Source organism: Argiope bruennichi, chromosome 6 (assembly GCF_947563725.1).
Source record: "Argiope bruennichi chromosome 6, qqArgBrue1.1, whole genome shotgun sequence".
NCBI classification, from domain to species: domain Eukaryota; kingdom Metazoa; phylum Arthropoda; class Arachnida; order Araneae; family Araneidae; genus Argiope; species Argiope bruennichi.
In genome coordinates this window covers 42,689,286-42,712,497 of record NC_079156.1, presented here as the reverse complement: position 1 = coordinate 42,712,497, position 23,212 = coordinate 42,689,286, and the positions used below count along the sequence as shown (strand labels likewise).

At 32.2% G+C, this 23,212-nt stretch overlaps 1 protein-coding gene across 1 annotated transcript in view; it reads right to left on the bottom strand.

Moving 5' to 3' along the window:
• LOC129971726 (uncharacterized) overlaps positions 1 to 23,212 on the bottom strand; it is a 109,103-nt gene that overhangs the window by 65,998 nt on the left and 19,893 nt on the right. The window contains exons 7-11 of the mRNA XM_056085703.1: positions 21,061 to 21,261; positions 19,821 to 20,054; positions 10,281 to 10,563; positions 8,616 to 8,718; positions 7,557 to 7,849 (exon numbers count right to left, since the gene is read on the bottom strand). Coding sequence (XP_055941678.1) covers positions 7,557 to 7,849; positions 8,616 to 8,718; positions 10,281 to 10,563; positions 19,821 to 20,054; positions 21,061 to 21,261 — 1,114 coding nt within the window. The remainder of the gene's footprint in view (positions 1 to 7,556; positions 7,850 to 8,615; positions 8,719 to 10,280; positions 10,564 to 19,820; positions 20,055 to 21,060; positions 21,262 to 23,212) is intronic.

Below are 23,212 nucleotides of genomic sequence, written 5' to 3'. Positions count from 1 at the left end.
AAAAAACGTTCTTCTGTACGGCTGTTCGAACATAAGTTAGTATGATAACTTCAAAGCGAAGAGAGTTAGATAAATAAAACTCAATACACAGATTTAGCATCTATATTGTAAATACCTGTACTAGTAAAGACATGTAAGAGATTAATCGCCAAAAAACTCGCCAAGAATGACACGATAGATTCAGTAAAAATGCTAAATTCAAGCCAAAAGTTAATATTATTTAACTATTGTACGCCAATGCCATGCAAAGCATTCTCTGGATGACAAGTTTATTAGAGAGTATCCAAGAAAGTTTCGGGGAAACCATATCTGCTAGTTTAATAAACTATTCAATCTTTGTCCATTTTTCGTGCGATCTCAAATCAACTCATTCAGATCAGAACTGTATAGAGTTTAGCAATCCATAATGGGCAACACTAAACTGGAAATAAAATGGTTTATTTAAAATTACACTTCTCTTGATACGATTCTACTCCAGGATATGAAATGCGCTTCTAGCTACTTTTAATTCAGTTTTTAATAAAAATTATTTTGATATCAAAATTATTGTGCCAATAATCATCAATAATTTGTCAATCAAATCATTCATCATATCATCATCATAAATAAGATGAAACATCAGTTTCAAGGCTATGAAACAAGATAAACAACAGAATTGTCAACAAATCTTTTTCGCAATTTTGCTTTTCCGACAATTCTAACATGATAAAAGGGCTCTAGGGAACTCATTAATATTTAACTCACTTCTATTTGAATTTATGCTGTTCGCCAATTGAAATATTAGGTGTATTATACAAATAGAAATAAACGAAAACGTTGAGATAGGTTGTTTGACTGTAGCCCTATTCACTTTCCTTATATTGCGATGAAAGCTGTTAAATCGTAATTTACAATTTGTCATGTTCCTTACATTTTTAAAAAGATAATGCTTATAGTCAGGGTGTTTTCTGTTGACTGATGTCCATTTAGGGATCCTGCGATTCTATTATGAGGTCCCAATTTTATGCAGCGCATATTATGAGGCATAAGTACATATTAGGAGGCTCCAGTTTTAATAAGCTATTACTTTTAATTTCATATTTCAATAAATCTAAAACTTATCTAACAAAAAAATAAATCTTTATTCTATACATGTTGTTTTATTTTATTAAAGTATATTCCTATTTATTTATTTATTATAAATTAAAATAGTTTATATCGCAACATCTTCAGTTGCGCGTTCTTTTGCTTCATGTGACATTACTATTTAAGTGAACATGAGAAAAAGAGACTGAAATCATTTTACAAAACTCATGCACAGAATCAGCACTTTTTTTTAATCAATAGTAGTTCTATACTTGCAAATAACGGCGAACACTCGACAGAATTTATTTTTCGTGATTTCGATTAATTTCGAATATATTCAGAAATGAATGGGAAGTATTGCAAGATCGCGTGATCATAAGCTATTAATACTCTGAACGAAAGAAAAATGATGAAAATTTTACAACAATGGTAATTTCCTTCCTGTTATATCGGTGAGAAAAATATTTTCTTCTAGATTGAAGTTAGTAAATTACACAAGACAGTGCGGTCATATCAATTCTTAGCAAAATCCAATTTTTTTTCCCTCAAAAATATTTTTAAATAACAGTTTGGCACGAAAAGACGAAATAGAGAATAAATTAATTTTATTTTTCATTACATAAGAAATTAATAGCCACGAAAAGCAGATTATATAGGTTTTTCCAATATTTGGATTGCTAATACATACGTTCTAGAGTTTCCCACAACAATTTCCTTTTAAGAAAAGTAATTATAATTTTGTCACGAATTTTTGTATGCTTATATTTAATATAAAAGTGGTATTTTAACGTCTTATTTCAGGTTAAAACTTCAGATTTTGTAACTGTTCTTCTTATTAATTACAACATATGGTTCTGAAATGTGTATTTTTACCACAAAAATCCAAGCATTAAAAAAAATTAGTAGCATTTATAATACGAGCATTTTTTTTTCAATAAGAATGAGTCAATTGGGCTCCATTGATATTATTTATACTTGATTAAAATCATTTTATGATAGAAGTTAAATTTAGAAGAATGGGATTAATGTGTTCCACTTGTACGATAAAGCTGAATCGTTAGGGTCCATTGGTATTCTAGGTGAGAGAAAAAAAAAACAAAAACCCCACAAATATCTTACAGATATTTATTTTTTAAGAATGGAATTGTTTACACAGAATACTTATATATTACCATCAGGTGAGGTAAGACAACCAACTGACTCACCGACCCGCCACGAAAGCACACGGATTTAAACAATAAAACTGAATGACCGGACTGCCGTAACAGCAACACTGGCGGGAACTGTGGTTGAGTCCTAAGAGCCATCACGGGCCACGGTACAATCCTCCCCGAAGGAAATACGTCCCATCATCGATGGGAGGAGTCCATCAGGTGAGGTGAAAGGAAAGGCATAGTTGGCACAAGGTATATGAAGCTTTTTTTTTACCTATAGATTTTTCTGAGCTCTGAACTAGTGGGAACAATATTCGATAGATTTTAGAATTTTTTCTATATATTTTATATTCTATTCTAATATTCTATTTCTTTGGACGTATATATCCCGTTGATAGTATATAGGTTAAAGTTGCTTTGATCTATAGAATATACAATAATATCTCTTCATCACAAATCCTTAACTTGGGAGCTTAATTAGATTTGGTTCTTAAGGTGGGATTAGAAGCACCACTAGAAAATGTTTGAGCCCGCACATACAGCGGATCGCTAGTACGGAGTATGGTGTCTCAAACCCGTGACTCTTGGCATCGAAGTCAAGACTTTATTCAAAAGCCTTCTTTGATATTTATATCAACTTATTGAATATTTGGATAATATGGAATGTTTGGACGATATAAATAACTCCAAATCTCACAATTTTTACTTATCGACCATCATATATATTTAAATACTGGTGGACAAAACTCATTCCAAAAAAATCATTAAAAAAATTTGAGAAATTGGTTATGGAAAAAAACTCTCTGCCCGTGGTATTTTTAAAAAAATCTTTTGTAAACAACAACAACAATAAACGAAATAAAAAAATACCCGGAAGGGGCGTTGTTATAAGCAAGGGAGTAGGTAAACAAAAGAAGTGACAACTTTAATATCGTTATTACAACAATGAATATTAATCTTTATTGCAAACGCGCCATGTTATATTTTAAATGAAAAAAAAATGTGAGATGTAGTTGTTGAAATATGTAGATATATAAATCTACAATATAGTCCATCTTCATCGCTTTATCGATCGGTGCTGTAAAATTTTTTTGTTTTTTAATGTCAAGAAAGGAGGTGCATTCAATTCCCCAAATTCGATTATTTTTCAAGTTTTTTAAAGTGGTTTTTTTTTGTGTTTCAAGTGATTGAGAAACTCTACATTGTATATGCACTAATTTTAATTTAAGGGATGTCTTTATTTTAGACCTTAAACCAATAATTTAAAAAAGCATTTTCAAAGCTGAATGAATTCGAAGAGTGGATTTTATCAGGACATAAAGCGGATTTAGATGCTTTGAGCCGTTCATTGCATATGTAATGAAACGCATTTTACATGTTTATAACGTTTACATTTTGTCTGAGCGGAACCTCTTATTCAAGACAAACGCACGAAGATTCTCTTTTCGACATCTGTTTAAAAAAGAGTGAAAGAATATTTACCGGCAGGCAGCACCATAGCTAGAACAGGTACTCGGACTCTCAATATTCTCAAGAAATCCTAATTTTTTTCCGCATCTTCGTGACTTACGACAAAAAAAAAAAAAAAAAAAAGAAGAAGAAAAAGAATTTATGCATTTGAATTTCAAACTTTAAAAAAAAGACACTATTTGCGTCTCATAAATCATTCTAGTCTATTTCTTCAGCACCGAAAAATAACATGGAAATTCGAAGGCAAGAATTCTTATTTTTTGCAATTTATGTTCAGATAAGGAATGTCGTGCTCTATAGGACAGACCATTAGTCCAAGAACTACTAAATTTGCCATAGATATGCTTTCGAAGTTGAAAATAAACATCCTTCAAGTTTTATTTTGAAATTTTACACATATGAAATTTGATTTATATTTAAAACAGCCAATATTCCTAACAAAACAATTGGTCGCCAAAATATCTAGTATAATATGGATGTCGCCTTTGGCTAAGGATATTGGTCATATTCAATTTTAGTTAAATCCTTCTATGTTCTAGCACTTTGTCAAATTGTTAGATAATAAACCTTTATTACTTCTAATTGCCTTATATATATTCTATTCACTGTGTACATGAACCTTTCTGACAGAGACAAGTCCTATGACACCTTGGCGCCATAAAAAAAATGTAAATTTGCGGTTCATTACTGACTTCACTTTTTTATTCATTTTATGAACTACACAGATATTAAATAGAATTGTTCTTCTTTTTCTTTCAACAATGGAAGAAAATCAAACGATCAGATAGCTGTTGAAAGAATGAAGACGGTTTGAGTTTCGAAGCAATAAAGTAATCTATTGTAGGATATTTGGAAAAAGGATATTTAAAAAAATTGCCAAAATTGAAGAGAAATTCATAAGTCTATTAATTGGTATCTTTACAAAATCATTTTATTATATAATTCATTTTTGAGCAATAATAATTTTGAAAGTTATCGCTGAAAAATGGCAAAATTCTTCTTCATTTTTTATTAATAAAAATTCTAAAATTCTGATAAAATTTGTTTAAAACAGTTTGCCCTAAAAAAAAGACCATACGATATCAATTGCAGAAATCCGTTTTGAATACAAAAAATACATGAAAAAAGCCATTTTAAAATCCGAAGCAAAGATAGAAAAAATTAAATTGGACAAAACCTGACAAACAATGACCGGACAGCAAAAAATGGGACTGTAGGATCTGAAGTGACGGTATCAAAATCTCTCTATGACCCACCATTTTGTGTGAAATAAAGAACTGTAGCATCAAAGTTTCTGTCTTAATGTGTCAGAACTTACGTCAATCTACATAACTTCATATAAAGTGCTTTGAATTTGGTGGAAAGTATGCATTCCATGGTTTTAGAAAGGGTTAATGTTATTATTTGTGGATATATTGCAGATAAAGGTATGGGAAGAATTTGTGTAATTAATGAGAGCAAAAATGTCCTAAATTACATAAATGAAATACTAATTCCTAAATTTCTACTTTCTGTATTATATTTTTTCCTAGATAATGAAGAATTTACATTTCAAGAGAATTCAGCTCTGCATCATGTCGTCACTATATGTAAAAACTAATTTCAAAGCAATTTTATTTCACTACTACAATAGCCTGGAAATAGTCCAAACTTTAACAGAATCAAAACTCTCTGGAAATGGTTAAAGAAATTTATTAAACAAAAGTAACCCAGCAATAAAATATAATTTATTGAAGTAACAATTCAATCGTATGTCATATTATAACAGCCGAGGAATTAAAACTTTGGTGATTTTCAAGAACTCGAACTAAGTATTAGCAGCATAAGTAAGAAAATCTGTATATGTCACTATTTCTGTGTTTCCTTTTTCTTTCTTATGACTGCTGTTACGATAAAAATATCCATTATTAATGCTGTTTTATTGACTTTTCGGTTAAATTATCTTTAAAATGATATATAAATTTATAGTATTTTTTAAAAATAAAATTGCTGTTACGGTTCATCAAGCTTCAAAAATGTTCTTTTTCTAAAAATTTTCAACAATTTTGGCCTGCATTATATTTCCCAATGTTGAATAGATTTTAATATAAAACATGGTTTAAATACATTTTTTTGAAATTTTTTTATGCTTAAATTAAAATTTAATTTCAAAGTTAAGCAATAGGGAGAAGTTTTAAAGCACATAATGCTGTTTTTTCTCGTGATTTAATTGGGCGCACAAAAGTATAGATTGAAACTTTTAGGGAAAATAGGTCAATAAATAGAACATCGTAAGATCTCTAAAATATTATGAGTTACATGTCTATTAAATTTAAAGTTAAAAAATATTTTCCGAGAAAGCTATTATAGATATAGAAAGAATAGAAGATTTTAGCAACCTCTAATCCCCGCGAACAAACTGGTCACCAAAGGCGGCAAGATTTTCAAAACAGTTTTGATATATATATATATATATATATATATATATATATATATATATATATATATATACACACACACAAGAAACCTGTAATTAAATCTCTAGTGCAAATTTAGTTATATATTTTCTTTATATTTTGCCTGCGTCATTGTTTAAATTTTAAGCAGAAACAATAGTTTTAAGAACTACAGCTCTAAATACACGCATGGTAGATATTTGACTACTGCCACGAAAGCGGAAGTTGACAGGAATCTAAGTATAATTATTTAATTTTCAACTATCCTTCTAGATGGCGCTATCTAACCACCTACCCAGAGTTTTAAAAAAAGGAAAATTGAGAGAGAAGATTGCATAGAGACATATCAAAATTCTGTTAATAGTGTTGGGTTCCTTCATTTAGTGAAAACAGTTTTAGAATAATAATTATATCATTAATGATGCATATAACTCGTGAAACTTTGAATTTTACTAGACGGATGTATAATGCTTTTGAAATATTCCAATCAAACCGCAATTAGAACGAATTCAATTTAGCATAAAGAAATATTTTGTCATTTTTTAAGCGTTCCGAGTTCTCTAATTTATAATACAGAATTCTAAAAGAGCCGCAAATTATTCGGTTTTCTATTTCTTTTGATAGAAAAATGAAGACTTAGCTTTGAAACTTATATCTTGAGACAAAACGGGCATCCATCTAAATATCTTTTAGTTTTAACGGTAAATAATTGAAATTATTAAGATTTACCTCAAATGAAAGGATAATTTCGGCTTTCAGTTTCATTCAAATTTAAGAAAAACATGTTTTATTTAAATTTTCGAAATTTAAGAAGAACTTTTAAACTTTGAATTGTGGTGCTTCTCTTCTCTCTATAGTGTGGAAGTTTGGAGAGGAGGAAATAGGGCAGGCGTCGTCCTCCTCATCTGACAGCGGTTCAAAATTACGAGGTACATCCCAAAATAGCCCCAGGTTGCTTTAAACGGGACGTTAATATAGCTAAAATATAACTAAATTAAACTAAAATTCTAAACTACTTCACCTCTCTAACGAAAGAAACATTGATGTTCGACAACTTTACGCATACCATGCACGTAATACATGTTAGATATTTTTTGGAAACGAGTATCAAACACTTGAACCTCCAGTTTCCGAGCCTTGAAGTGTAATCTCAGTGTTGGAACTTAAGTGTTCAAAATCCTTTATCGGAGATTCGTTGAAAATGTATTGAAACTCAAATATCCCTCTTTTGTATGACTGGAAATTAGATAAGAAGATGAATGGTCAAGCCGAGGGTCATCTAGGCCTGGTTAAAAATCATTATAAGTAAATAATCTTCATGTTTCTCAAAACTGATGTTAACTTAAATAAACCAAGATTTCACAATGATAAAAGATCAGATAAGAGATTTTCAGCTGCAAGAAAAAAACATAAGGGCCTTATAAAGAATTACCTGAAGAGAAGTAACGTGCTCCCTTGGTTCAGATCTGTTCCTCAGACGATCCTTCTTCCGCCTCCCTTCTTCGGGGTGTTTTTGTTTCGGGATCGCTCCTTCGCTGCACCAGGCAGATAAGGCTTGATTAGGGTAGTGATTTCTTTCCCAGTGAGCCTCCCCATCCCTAGGGATTTTGTGACTCACAGAGGAAGAGGAAGATAGCGTCAGGGAGACTAGTTTCTCGGAGAGGTCACTGGTGGCACTGTGGGCTGGAGAGGATGTTGTTGGCCGCTCTCCGTTGCTTCTTTCAGCTGTTTGGTAAAGATTGAAGAAAGGGTTTAGTGAAATGAATGAGGGTTATATGAAAAATCAAGATTTGCCTAATGTTCCTATTTATTCCACAAAGAACCATGTTCCTTGTACTTAAAAGTAATAATACTTAGAGACAAGTATTAAGGATCATATTTGATAAGTATTAACCAGATGAAAAAAACAATCAGATCCATTCCCAGATTCCAATTACATTCTTAAACCTAATTTAATAATTGCGTCAATCAGAAGCCATCAACACCTGAAAAACGCATTTAAAAATGTCGATTAACACAAAATGTTAATAGCATCATCACTTTCCTGCACATTCACTGGAATGTTTTACATTAAAACTGTACCAACCAAAGAATATGATGGAACATTTATTTTAAGTTGGTACGAAATCCTAATGCTCACGAGGGGAATGAAACATGGATCTCTAATTTAAGCTAAGAGCAACTGTAAAATTTACTTTGCGCGCTGTTCATCAAACAGATGTTGGTTAGTGAAACGAATTTAGTCTATGCGAAGCCAAGTCAATTTCACATCAACTACTATTAAAGTCACAAAGGACAATAAATTAATTAAAGGCTTAGTAGAAAGAGTGCCAAAGAAGGGAAATGAATGTAATGTTTTTATTATTTCAATAGTGTTATTCAAAAAAGCTGAATTTCAGTAATGGATGTCAAATTAAAAGTCTCATTGTAAATTTGAAATATTTATTCAAAATACTTGTAAGAGAGAATGCTTATAATACAATTGACTTACTCCTCCCTTGTGAATCTTCTTCAGGTGGAAGCGGTGTCTTTGAAGATTTACTTTCTTTATAACTTTCACTTGCTGACTCACTTTCGGTTCTTGTCTTACTGCCCTGCATAAAAGATTGAGACAAACTATTTAGTGCAATGGCAAAAATACTTTTGTATTAAAAAATATTAATTTAACAAATAAAGCCGGTATAAAACTTATCTTACCGGTGGCGTTCTCTAAAGAGGAACTAAGTTACTGACTTTACCATTTGTATAAAGAACTTGGTAAAGACCTTTTTAATAAGTCTATTATAAGATAATTTTGCGTCCAGAAACAATCTCATATTTTTATTCATCAATCCAAGGTACCCTCATACTGTTCAAAAGTGAATTATTGTCAAGTAAATAAATTTTTTTTCGCAATTGATTAACCATTCTTTATTTATGGGTATCCTCTTTCTCGTGGGTTTCCAAACTTTTAAACATTGTGAACCACAATTTATGAAACGAATCTCTAGAGATTTATTTCTTCCTCCCCGTACTGAATTTTTTCAGATCGAACAGCACACATTTATTCCGAAAGAAGTTTTATGGACTAAAAAAAGAAAACTTTTGTAAAGAAAAAAAATTATTTTTAATAAATATAATAAATGTTTATTCAGATGATAATTAAATTATTTAATATTAATTCGATGCACTCTGAACTGAATATTTAAAGCAAAAGGGAACTTTTGATTTGGTGAACGAGGTGTCAAGTATTATATGGAAATATAATCTTTAGTGAAACTACAGGTTGGAATAACAATTGATGCTATACATATATCCCAAGCAAAAAGTGCGTCTTTAAATAAGTTTTCTACCCATTTAAAAAACAAGTTTAATTTCTTTACTTTTTGTTATTCTACACGAATTACTTGTTCGCGTGTTGCGCTATTTTTTCGTGTTGCTACCATGAAGAATATCAGCTGACTTAGTATTTTTGCAAATTGGGAAAAGATATGTGTTCATTTAAGATCTTGCTGTGAGCCTCCAAATATTGACTCGCGATTCACTTGTGGATAGTGACCACAGTTTGAGACCCTTTTAACAAGCTCAATTGATGACGTTTTCTTTTCTATGCTCTTATTTATTCTGACTGGATACTGTGCTTATTATTTTATATAGATTTCTGAATCGACTTATATGACAAATTCTACAAATTAAATGATAAGAATGGGAATAAAACAAGACCCATATTATTTCAATGCTTTCAGATAAATATTAAAAGTCTGTTGAAATAAAGTTTTAATTTTGATTTTTTTTCCTTCTCTGATTGTTTTAAAATAACATCGAAACATGTATCATCTACTTACTCACAAACTTTTCCCAACGACAATGCAAAAGTCACATTCAAATATCGATCACTAGAATAATTCAAAAATCTACAATGCACATAATGCTAAACGTATTTCTTTCCATTCCCGAATCTATTGTTATTTATTCCAAAAATTCTCAAATATCCATGACATAAAAGAGAAGTTAACCACTGAGACAACCCATTTTTGGAAAGCGATTGCATTATGCCATGAAATGGAATTCCTTAGCTAAGCAATTCTAAAAGAATTGGATAAAAATTTAATACCATCGGAAATCAAAGAAAAGAAAAAAAGGAACCAAAAGATTATTTATTTTTTCTTCCACTCACATTCTTTTCCTTGCTTTCTTCCCCAAGCATCTGACTGGAGGATTCCTCTGTTGTCTTAGCATCGTGATTGGACAGACTATTATAGGAACCGTTCTCCGTGTAGGATCCATTATCAAGGACGAAGCTTCCAGACGTCGTGCTGTCGGGGGTAGTCGTCTCGGAGGGAATGTATTCGGAAGAGGACGAGCGTTTGGAGGATAGTGCTCCTTTAGGGGTACCAAAACGACTCTGGTGGTCCTCTGATATCGAAGACGCCTCTGAAGCTTTGCGGTCTGACTTCTTTCTATGGCAATATAGAACACTATTTAAAATTGTTAAAAATAGATATATACTGAATAATGAATACAATTAACAATGAATGAAAATTTAATAAAAACGAATATAGATTTCAGGAAACATCAAACAAGTAGATCTGGTCTCTTGAATGAACAATTATATGAGTTTTGAACTTAACTGATAAACTAATAAAAATGAATATGGATATTTAAGAATCTTCAGATTAAATTTTTGAGATTCCTTGACATTTGGGAGATTATACACATGAGTTTTTGATTAACTAATAAATTAACTGAGCGAATATGGATATGAGGGAATTTCAGATAAATTGAAAGGTCTGATCATTGGAGGGATCAATCAAATAAGCTAAATAATCATTATATCATGAGGGAAATTGATTAACTAAATGAAAAAAATTCATATGGATATTAAAAATCATTAAACGAAGTTTTTGATGCTATAAATTCTAATCATTTGAGAGATTATGTACTTGAGTTTTGAGATTGAATAAGAAATATTAACTGGTAGTAATTTAACTGAATGAATATGGATATTAGGGAACCTCAGATAAATTGAGAGCTCTGATCATCGGAGACATTAATCATATAAATCTTTAGTTCAATAGATAAACTAAAAGATATGCATATAGATATTGTTACGAATCTGTGATGCTGCTTCCCAGCATAGTTGGTTCCATCAACAGAAAGACTGTTTTACAGTCATCTGTATTGGACGGATTCCGGGTGTCGCGTCGGAGGTCCCAGAGCCTGGCGACAAACTTGGCGACCATTTGGTGACTTGGCGATGAATTTGGCGACTTTGGCGCCAAAATAGATTATACCCGAAACATCGAGAATTTTCCCGATCCTTCCATTGGGAACCGAGATACGCCTCGAAAGTCCCTGATTGGTTGAGAGGCTTCTAGCCCCGCCTCCTGAGACCTATATAAGGATGCAGTTTGCAGCTGCCGGAGTTGTAGTCGGAATCGACGGTAAACAATAGGTCTTCCAGAGATTAGCAGAGCAGCGACAGAGTCAAGCTAGTGCTGAACTAAGCTGTGCGCTACTGTCTGCAGTAGAGTCTTGTTGTGTGCTGCTGTGTGCACATCTATGCTGAAGATAATTGTCTTCTCTATGTTGTATATAGTTGTCGTCTTTGTGCTGTCCTGTCTTCGTGTAAATAAACGTCGTTGTTTTTTTTCTACTGCCGCCTGCTGAATGAGCGTTTTCCACACCATATCACTTCCACTATCGAAACGAATCACTACCATATCACTTCCACTATCGAAATTTCGTTTAAAAAATCTTTAAACAAAGTTTTTAATATTCAATCATTTGAGAGATTATGGGTGCGAATTTTAAGATTAACAACAAATATTAACTGGTAGTAATATGGGTATTTCGAAATCTTAATCAGAACATTTTCATTTGAGGCTTATAAGGGAAAAACTATTTGAAAGATATGCTGATGAGTTTTGATATTAATTAATAAATTAATTGGGAAGAAGTTTCAGCATTAGGAAATGTTAGACTCAGTTTCTTAAAATGCGAGATTCAACAGTTTAATGGATCATGAATGGGGGCTTTGAATGGAATTTATAAATAGGATTGAAAAGAATGTGGATCTTAAGACACCGTACATAAGTCCTCTTAACTTAAAGAGTTCCAACACTTTGCAGAATCACGCAAAAGGATTTTGAATATTTTCAAAAATTTTCGAAGAACATGCTGTTGTCATATCCTTTGTCATCAGAGGGTAAAAACCAATAAAAAATTAATGATTTTGGTTTGAAACATTTAATAAATATTTTTTTAAATTAATATATTTTGCTAGAAATTTTTTGTTTTTTTATTGTTTTATTCGGCAAGTTTAATTTATGTTCTTATTTTTTATATATACCAGTGTTGTAAATAAACTACTAAGGGCAACGCATTTGAGAACCTTTTTTTAATGCTCATACAAGCAAAGTTACATTACATTTCTTCAATTTAATCACCGATCAATAATGTCACAAAGATTTATGTCAGATGTACGGAGGGTATTCCAATACCTCTAAATAACACAATCCCAAAACAGCTCTTTACAGCTCTTGCAACACGACACCGAATATTGTCATGCAACACGACAGATAGATTGTCTGTACGTTAGTTATCGATGTTAAATCTAATGGGAAGTAATTTTCCCTCACGCAAAGACTTTTCTTCAGTATGTGCTCGTGCAACACGACAACGAATATTGTCATGCAACACGACAGATAGATTGTCTGTACGTTAGTTATCGATGTTAAATCTAATGGGAAGTAATTTTCCTCACGCAAAGACTTTTCTTCAGTATGTGCTCGTGCAACATGACACCGAATATTTTCATGCAACACGACAGATAGATTGTCTGTACGTTAGTTATCGATGTTAAATCTAATGGGAAGTAATTTTCCTCACGCAAAGACTTTTCTTCAGTATGTGCTCGTGCAACACGACAACGAATATTGTCATGCAACACGACAGATAGAGTGTCTGTACGTTAGTTATCGCTGTTAAATCTAATGGGAAGTATTTTTCCTCACGCAAAGACTTTTCTTCAGTATGTGCTCGTGCAACACGACAACGAATATTGTCATGCAACACGACAGATAGATTGTCTGTACGTTAGTTATCGATGTTAAATCTAATGGGAAGTAATTTTCCTCACGCAAAGACTTTTCTTCAGTATGTGCTCGTGCAACATGACACCGAATATTTTCATGCAACACGACAGATAGATTGTCTGTACGTTAGTTATCGATGTTAAATCTAATGGGAAGTATTTTTCCTCACGCAAAGACTTTTCTTCAGTATGTGCTCGTGCAACACGACAACAAATATTGTCATGCAACACGACAGATAGAGTGTCTGTACGTTAGTTATCGATGTTAAATCTAATGGGAAGTAATTTTCCTCACGCAAAGACTTTTCTTCAGTATGTGCTCGTGCAACACGACAACGAATATTGTCATGCAACACGACAGATAGATTGTCTGTACGTTAGTTATCGATGTTAAATCTAATGGGAAGTAATTTTCCTCACGCAAAGACTTTTCTTCAGTATGTGCTCGTGCAACACGACAACGAATATTGTCATGCAACACGACAGATAAGAGTGTCTGTACGTTAGTTATCGATGTTAAATCTAATGGGAAGTATTTTTCCTCACGCAAAGACTTTTCTTCAGTATGTGCTCGTGCAACACGACAACAAATATTGTCATGCAACACGACAGATAGATTGTCTGTACGTTAGTTATCGATGTTAAATCTAATGGGAAGTAATTTTCCTCACGCAAAGACTTTTCTTCAGTATGTGCTCGTGCAACATGACACCGAATATTTTCATGCAACACGACAGATAGATTGTCTGTACGTTAGTTATCGATGTTAAATCTAATGGGAAGTAATTTTCCTCACGCAAAGACTTTTCTTCAGTATGTGCTCGTGCAACACGACAACGAATATTGTCATGCAACACGACAGATAGAGTGTCTGTACGTTAGTTATCGATGTTAAATCTAATGGGAAGTAATTTTCCTCACGCAAAGACTTTTCTTCAGTATGTGCTCGTGCAACACGACAACGAATATTTTCATGCAACACGACAGATAGATTTTCTGTACGTTAGTTATCGATGTTAAATCTAATGGGAAGAAATTTTCCTCACGCAAAGACTTTTCTTCAGTATGTGCTCGTGCAACACGACAACGAATATTGTCATGCAACACGACAGATAGATTGTCTGTACGTTAGTTATCGATGTTAAATCTAATGGGAAGTAATTTTCCTCACGCAAAGACTTTTCTTCAGTATGTGCTCGTGCAACATGACACCGAATATTTTCATGCAACACGACAGATAGATTGTCTGTACGTTAGTTATCGATGTTAAATCTAATGGGAAGTATTTTTCCTCACGCAAAGACTTTTCTTCAGTATGTGCTCGTGCAACACGACAACGAATATTTTCATGCAACACGACAGATAGATTGTCTGTACGTTAGTTATCGATGTTAAATCTAATGGGAAGTAATTTTCCTCACGCAAAGACTTTTCTTCAGTATGTGCTCGTGCAACACGACAACGAATATTGTCATGCAACACGACAGATAGAGTGTCTGTACGTTAGTTATCGATGTTAAATCTAATGGGAAGTAATTTTCCTCACGCAAAGACTTTTCTTCAGTATGTGCTCGTGCAACATGACACCGAATATTTTCATGCAACACGACAGATAGAGTGTCTGTACGTTAGTTATCGATGTTAAATCTAATGGGAAGTAATTTTCCTCACGCAAAGACTTTTCTTCAGTATGTTCTCGTGCAACACGACAACGAATATTGTCATGCAACACGACAGATAGAGTGTCTGTACGTTAGTTATCGATGTTAAATCTAATGGGAAGTAATTTTCCTCACGCAAAGACTTTTCTTCAGTATGTGCTCGTGCAACACGACAACGAATATTGTCATGCAACACGACAGATAGATTGTCTGTACGTTAGTTATCGATGTTAAATCTAATGGGAAGTAATTTTCCTCACGCAAAGACTTTTCTTCAGTATGTGCTCGTGCAACACGACAACGAATATTGTCATGCAACACGACAGATAGAGTGTCTGTACGTTAGTTATCGATGTTAAATCTAATGGGAAGTAATTTTCCTCACGCAAAGACTTTTCTTCAGTATGTGCTCGTGCAACACGACAACGAATATTGCATGCAACACGACAGATAGATTGTCTGTACGTTAGTTATCGATGTTAAATCTAATGGGAAGCAATTTTCCTCATGCAAAGACTTTTTTTCAGTATGTGCAATTGATTGATAACTAAGCCCGACTATAACAAATAATTCCCGGTTAGTTCATTGATGTTCTGTGGAACAGGGACCACTTATGATGTCAATGAGAGGTTGAGGAATGGACGACAAACTTGTACGCTGTGAATCCGCAATCTGAATCCGACCCGCATTAAACATTTTGACCCATCGTACAGCTAACTTATATGGTAACATATTTGTGCCACAGGGTTCAGATATTTCTGGATAACATTTCAATGCATTTTTGTCACGGATAACTTGGATTTTAATCCACGAATGCTCTTCACTTTTCGTAACATGATTTAGGGTGGAAGAAACGATATTGCCCAATTCAATGCCACGCAACTATTACTTCTACAGAATCAACGCTTTTATGTATCGACAACAGCGTCGTTCTCACTATTCTGACATTCTGTTTGCGCATGTCCGATGATCCGTGACTTTCTGGATTACATAGCCACTACTTTATTTACTCCCTTCATATTTAGAGAAGAGAAAAACAATATGTTTATGAAGTAATCGGCAACTAGATATATTTTCTAGGCAAAAATTAAGCCATGAAAGGCCGAGAAGGTTTTCTTTGAAAGAAACTAAAGCAATTTTCTCCAATAAGATGTATTTCTATGTTCAAATATGTCATAAATTATATATAAATATTTAATTTATAATGGATGTTTTTTCCCTAAATAACCAAATGATGAATTCAAAAGATTATTCTTTTTGATTCAAATAAGTTTAATATGAGAAGTTTTGATATTCACTAATTATATAATTGATCAATATTTAAAAGTATATAAAAGGTAGCCATAATTTTGCATTAATGAAATCAATCTCTAATTAGGAATACTTTTCAAAATCATACTGCCTCAATTATAAAGGAATTAATTCTAAATCAGGTGTTTGCTTTTTTAAACAGTTTAATTTTTCAAAGTATTAGATGCTATCTAGTATTTTTCCGATTTTAAATATAAATCTATAGAAGCGTTTTGAAATAGGCTCGTGAAACTTTTTTGGAATTCCTTTATTATACATGTTATATATTCTTTCTAGTTAGTTTCTCAAAATAGATACTTTTTGATAATTCTGACAGACCATACTGCAAGGAATAAACCACAAACAAACACACAAAATTACAAAAGCCATTAATGAATTTCAATTACAATTATGTTATGCAAAAACTTCTCTTCATTCGAATAGATTCTAAGAAACAAGAAATTTTCTGTAAAGAAAGTTGTCCTGTTGAAAAGAATACCGAAATATCCTTATCCTGAATGTCCCTTCAAACAGAAATGCTCATTAGCAACTTAATTGAATTTCATGTAATGAGGTTTGAGACTTTTTGACGTCAATGCAGAAATCCTTTTGCAATTCAAACTTTAAAAAGAGTGAACATTTCTCATTAATATGTCCTTACAAAATGGAGAAAACGTAATACTAATAGCTGAAAGAAACATGGATGTAGAAATTATTCTTTTTGTTAATTTTAACTGACTAATTTCAGAAACGAGCAGCATAAATACAAGCTGAATTGAGACAATTAGACTTCTTTCATCAATTGATCATTAATGTATAAATTGGTATCTGAATTCAAATACACTTGAATTCAGATTCATTACTCTTCTTGAATTACTGTAATTTACTCATAGTAGAGTAGATAAGCTAATTATACGAAATTGCAGACCATTAGAGTCTTGCAAGGACAGAAAAAGTAATAAATAGCTTTTCTAAATCGATAAAAGTCGTTAACGAGGCTGTATTCTTCATTAGTTTTATTAACGTTTTTAATTTGACTAAAAGTGAATTTTTTGACATAATATAATTAACTTAATAAGAGCTGATATTGTAAAGTTAAATTGATGTTCTATATTCGAACTTTTAATTCAATAGGCAAGGCAAGAAGAAATCTTTTGGCGCCGCTAGATATCTATTTTATATCAAGATTTGATCATTGCAGATTTCATTACTTTATATTTCATGGGCATGATTTGCATTATGAGGGAGTATCAAAAAATTTCGAAACTAACTCTGTTGTCAAGAAACTACTATAATGATTAACATGAACACATTCTAATTTTTTAAAGCTATGTGTGTTTCCCAATACAGCTTTCTTGCCATTTATGGAATGCGTACGTACACACTAGAAGATTTTTTTAAAATTTTAACTTTAAAAATCCAGTTTTTTCACAGTAGGTCATTAATATATGTTTAAACTCATTTCAGTGAGAAAAACCATATTACACTAATTATTAATTAATTAAATAATATTTAATGAGCTAATTAGCCTATTTTTTGAAACATGATATCTTAAATTCCAATTTGTACAGACATACAATTCTAGTTGGAAATGATGCCTAATATGAGTCTTCATGTTGTCTGCCTCAATCAAGTTATAAAAATATATATAGTTTTTTTTAAACAATTTTTTCATCAACGATGAATAGAAAAAGCGAGATTTTTTCTGTCATTTTAACTTTTAAATAGATGTTAAAAATTTATTTCCATAAATATAACTTTGATTGAGGCACCAAACATTTGCTATTTCATACAGATTATTTTGATATATAAATAACTGTATTTGGTTCATTTCTTGTTGAGTTATGATTGTTTGAATGAAGCAACATAGTGGAAAAATATCATTCTTCATAAAATGACTTTAAAAACACCGTAACTAGAGTTTTTAATGAAAGCATCTCTAGAAAAATAATTATAACTCGAGAAATATTTCGAATATTGACAACATCTTGTTATCGTTTGAAAGCTAAAGGATCAGAGAACATTATAAAGCAATAAAAAAATATTCGATATTTTGAACGATTTTCGAAGTTTCAAGTGTGTACATACATCTTAAATAAATAAAATTCTTGAGTCGTTTTAAACTTATTTTTTAATTTGAATTGAATCTCCATAATATTTATGAATTTCACTGTACAGAAAAGTTTCCTCGTTCTTAAAGTGCGAGTGTCATTCAAAAGATTTTACACTAGTTATGACAGCATCGCCATAATATGGCCCATCATCCTTTGAACTTGATACATAGTTCTTGCCATTTCTGGAACTGTTCTGGAAATCAGCTTTTCATAATGAGCGAAGCAATGGTGTGCCAAATCCATGAAACTTACGGCAGCATCGTCATAACATGGTCCATCATCCTTGGTCCTTAATACAGAGTTCTCGCCGTTTTTAGTACATGCTCTAGAAATAAGCTTTACAGAGTGTGCAAAGCAATGGTGTGCCAACCCCATGGAATTTATGCCAGTATCGTCATAATACGGCCCATCATCCTTGGTCCTTAATACAGAGGACCATGCCATTTTACGTGTTCTAGAAATCAGCTTTACGGAGTGTGCAAAGCAATGGTGTGCCAAGCCCATGGAATTTATGGCAGCATCGCCGTATACGAACCAGCGTCCTTGACCTTTGATATAGAGTTCCTGCCATTTATGGAACATGTTTCAGAGTGCATAAAACAATTTCCTGGATTTGCGTTAGATTTATGCAACAAAGCTCTTTTCTTCTTCCATTGATCTCTTTTGCTCGTGAAGTGTGCATACCACTCAAAACCCTTTGCACAACTTGTAGTAGTATCTTAAAATATGGTCCATCGTTCTTATCCTTTGATAGAAAGTTCTTGCAATTTCTGGGATATGTTCTCGAAATAAGCTTCTGAAAGTCTAACAAGCACAGTCTTTGGTTTGAATTGGGCTTCAGGATGAATCTCTGGTCTGGTCCAGAGATGCTTTTTCATTCCTGAAATACGCATGAAATTCAAAATACAATGCACGACTCATTGCGGCAACATCATAATCTTGGTACATCAATGCATTGCGTACTCATTGATGTGTAGCAGATCTATTGAGTTTCACATAAAATTTCATTTTCGTCTTTTGATCGTTTTGGGATAGTAAAAATGACAAATTAAGAGAAAGGATTAAAAAAAAAGCGAAAAAAAAGCTTAATAATTGCTCAAAGAAATTAAAAAAAGTGCGGCATATCTACCGATGCATATAGTACAATATCTGTTGGAACATTAATTTATGAATATTTGTGCTCCTAGCAATTGTGCGAACAGCTTTTAGCGGCATCTTCTGGCATGGTACAGAACTAATTTCGAACTTTTTGATACTGTCTTATATTATAAAACTAGAAGACGATTAATGCCATTATTATATTATATACAATAATCAAGAAATGATTTCGAAGAAACGGTATTCATAAAAATAAGTAGATAGATTCTGAAACAAATCAGCAAATATTTTTTAATATTCAACAAAAAAAAATTCTTTAGATTAAACATTCAGAACATTAATATTTATTACTTCAATAGAAAAATAATTTTTGCATATTTTTATCATTATTACTAACATTAAGTTGGAATTGACAATAATGCATGCATATAATGAAAATTTAGAATCATAACACTAACTTTCGTACTCGAATCATTCCGTTTTTACTGCTTTCTTCGGAGACTTCGGAAACTGTCGATAGTTCATCGGCTTTTCTGATATCGAGCGGCACGTAAGAACCCATTTGTAAGCGCTCCATGCCACCTCCGTATTTCACGACGTTCTCCATGTCCTGAAGGCCGGAAAGGACGCTGGAACTTTCCGACGATTCGGAACCGCCTCGATCACTGCGACTACCATTTCCTCTTGGGAAGCTGCAAACCGAAGGATCAAATAATTTTTCAGAAAAAAAAAGTCCAGATGAAAGATCCAGTTTCCAGAAAATATCAAAAGATATGAAAAGAAAAAGTCAAGTGGTGAGACAAATAATTGTTGTACTAAAATATTCAGAATGAATATTGCACTTAAGAAATCCGTATAACTTTATTTTTTTCACAACTTATTGTTTGCCTTGATTTATAGTAATCAACAAAAGGGGCCAAAGTTTCAGTTTTGATATCAAAACTCCAATTCCACCAAATATTCCTTATTTATGAGGAAATGATGTTTATTTCTATCGCCAAGCGTCATATATTCTCTTGCTGATGAATATCAGAGAGAGTAAAATGACACTTTAGAGTAATTCTCATCATCGGACCATAAATCAAAAGCATAGTTACAAAAATGTAGTTTAAAATAACAGTCGACTTTAAACTGGATATTATACCAAGAAATCAAACGAAATCAATCTTTGCTTTGAGTTTAAATCTGATCATATTTAATTACAGAGACGAAAATGTTGCTTTGACTTAAATTTTGATGAAGGGCTATACCTATATTGTTGGATTATTGTTGTACTTTGGATTGATCTTCAACAAAAAATGAGTAATGTTTTCCCTTTTCTGTAAGATGAGATATTTTACGTTTATTGGTATACCGTAACAGATATGAAAGAGTTTTTTTAAAACTGATTATGCTTATTTTACACAGAAATACTGTAACAGAAAGACATATACAAAGAAAAAAAATTAAAAATTACCGTTTGATTGATACAAATGATAATAGTATCATAATTATCATAGAAAGAAATAATTCTTTAAATTATATATGGGAACTTGCTAAGTAAAATCAAAGCACTTTCAAAAACAAAAATTGTTTTCTGTGTCATATAAAATCTTATTTGTAGAGTAATGCAGCAAATAAATAAATGAATAAAAATATATTTTTTAGCAATATTTCTTAATTTTTGACACAAGAAGATGATTTGGGAGCTCATCTCACCTATCTTCATCATCGATTTTATCCATATCATCGTCATCGTTACCCATGGACAGAATTTCTTCGGAGGTAGCCTCGCTGCGAATTTCTATGACAGTCTGGGGTTCTTGAAGGCTTGAGAGGGGTTCAGGAGAGGGATCGAAGAGGGCCGTTATGTCGCTCGTTCTGTCCGAGTCAGGAGTTCCGCTAGTGTCATGATGGGCTCTGGGTAAGGAAAAGACGAATAGTATAAGTGAATTCACCGAAAATGCATAAGTGTGATTGACATTAAAAAATAGAAAAAAAAAAGTGTTTGATAATAAGTGCATTAAATCTCAATGCTATGCATTTTCGAACACGAATAATAAAGAAAACAATATCTCTCTAATAAAAGTAAAAAGGGATGTTAGCGGTGTGTCTGTTGGAGCACTGCAAGATACATTGTTTGACTTTCCTCTACCAAATTTGACTCTCATATGTTTTGAAGAAAAAAACATTTACTTATCATTGATTTTTTTTCGGAAATTTTAATTAGAGATTTAATTAAAAAATTAAGTAAGATTTTGATGTCTTTCTGTAATAATTTTGTAAAATAATATTGAATTCAAATAAATGATTTTTAAGTCATTTAAAAATTAAAGGAAAGTTGGTAGTTAATGACATAAATTTGATTGCCTTGCATATCTCGCCTTAATTTGACAGCTAGTCAGAAGTATTTTTTTGCAGAAATTTCAACTCTATTTGCTATTGTTGAAATTGTTGTAACGAACACAAAAAGTATCATTTTCATGGTTTCATCGAATATTTAATTACGGTTTTCTTCTATTGTTGAAAGATAAGAAAGAAAGGTTTTGTTTATTATTTGCGCTGTTTATTTCTAGAATAAGAAAAAAAAAATAAAAGGACTTTACATTATCATGATAGACACCATATAACTTAAAATAGAATGTTCCGATACTTAAATTCGTAATGCTATTATAATATCACGGGACTTGGTACCACTAGGAAGGCACACATGCAAAACTTTATCGTAATTTGATGCTTAAAAACGCTTTGATGAACGAATCAAGATCATCAAGTTATGCATAACAAATTTAACATAACTAAAATCGCTGATGATCTTTCTAGAGACCAAAGGAGGCTAGTAAATAATATGAACCAAACACTTAGTAGTAGAGGGTTGTTGAAATTGAAATTCATCGAACGTGAATGGTATTCTATTAGTCAAATAATTATAACAACAGCAAAAAAATAATCCATTCAGATATTGCATTAACTACACACACACATGCGCGAGCGCAAGCACACACACACACACACACACACACACACACACACACACACACACACACACACACACACACACACACACACACACAATATTGGAAATTCTCAGAAATATAATAAAATCATCCTAGTCAAGTATAAAGTAACAGATAGATAAGAATTAACACTTCTAACAATTGTTTTGCAAATATTATTATGAACCTTCTTAAATTTCAATCTTACAATCGAGTAGAAAAAAAGAAGATTCTTGAAAGAATGCCAAGAAAATATTTTTTTTCGAGAAATATAATAACTTATTTTTATAACAATACTAGCTGACACGGCAAACGTTGTTCTGCCTTATAAATTATTTCTAGTGAATATTTTGGTTGTTAACAAATGCACTGTAAGTGTGTGGGGTTGGGATCTATGACAGAAAGAGGAATGGAGCGCTGTAGAGGATGATCACCGATAAAAAAACACACCAACCATTCATTTTCTCAATACAATGAATTTCATTAACGTAACGAACATATACATTGTTTGATCTCTTAAAAGTTAAACGTAATGTGAAAAAAGTAATAGACTTTTTATCCTAAAGTATAAAAATGAAATAAAGAAAATCAATATTCATTTCGAAGAGAAATTGAGTGTACGATATTTTTTCTCAGTCCGTCTTTAGCCAACACAAATAAGCTCGATGGTTTGCCCACGCGAGAACATTCCACGAGTGAAAAACATGGTGTGCCCAAATATAAGCCGTAAACAGACATCGTTTGATCTTGCTACTTATTAACTGCCACTGCGAATGCGAATCTAATAGGAAATTGAACGCGTTTGAATTCGATTGGCATGTCTGTGAGAATCATTGGAATTCGTGGCAGCAAAACATTTTCGGCTCGGAATTTAC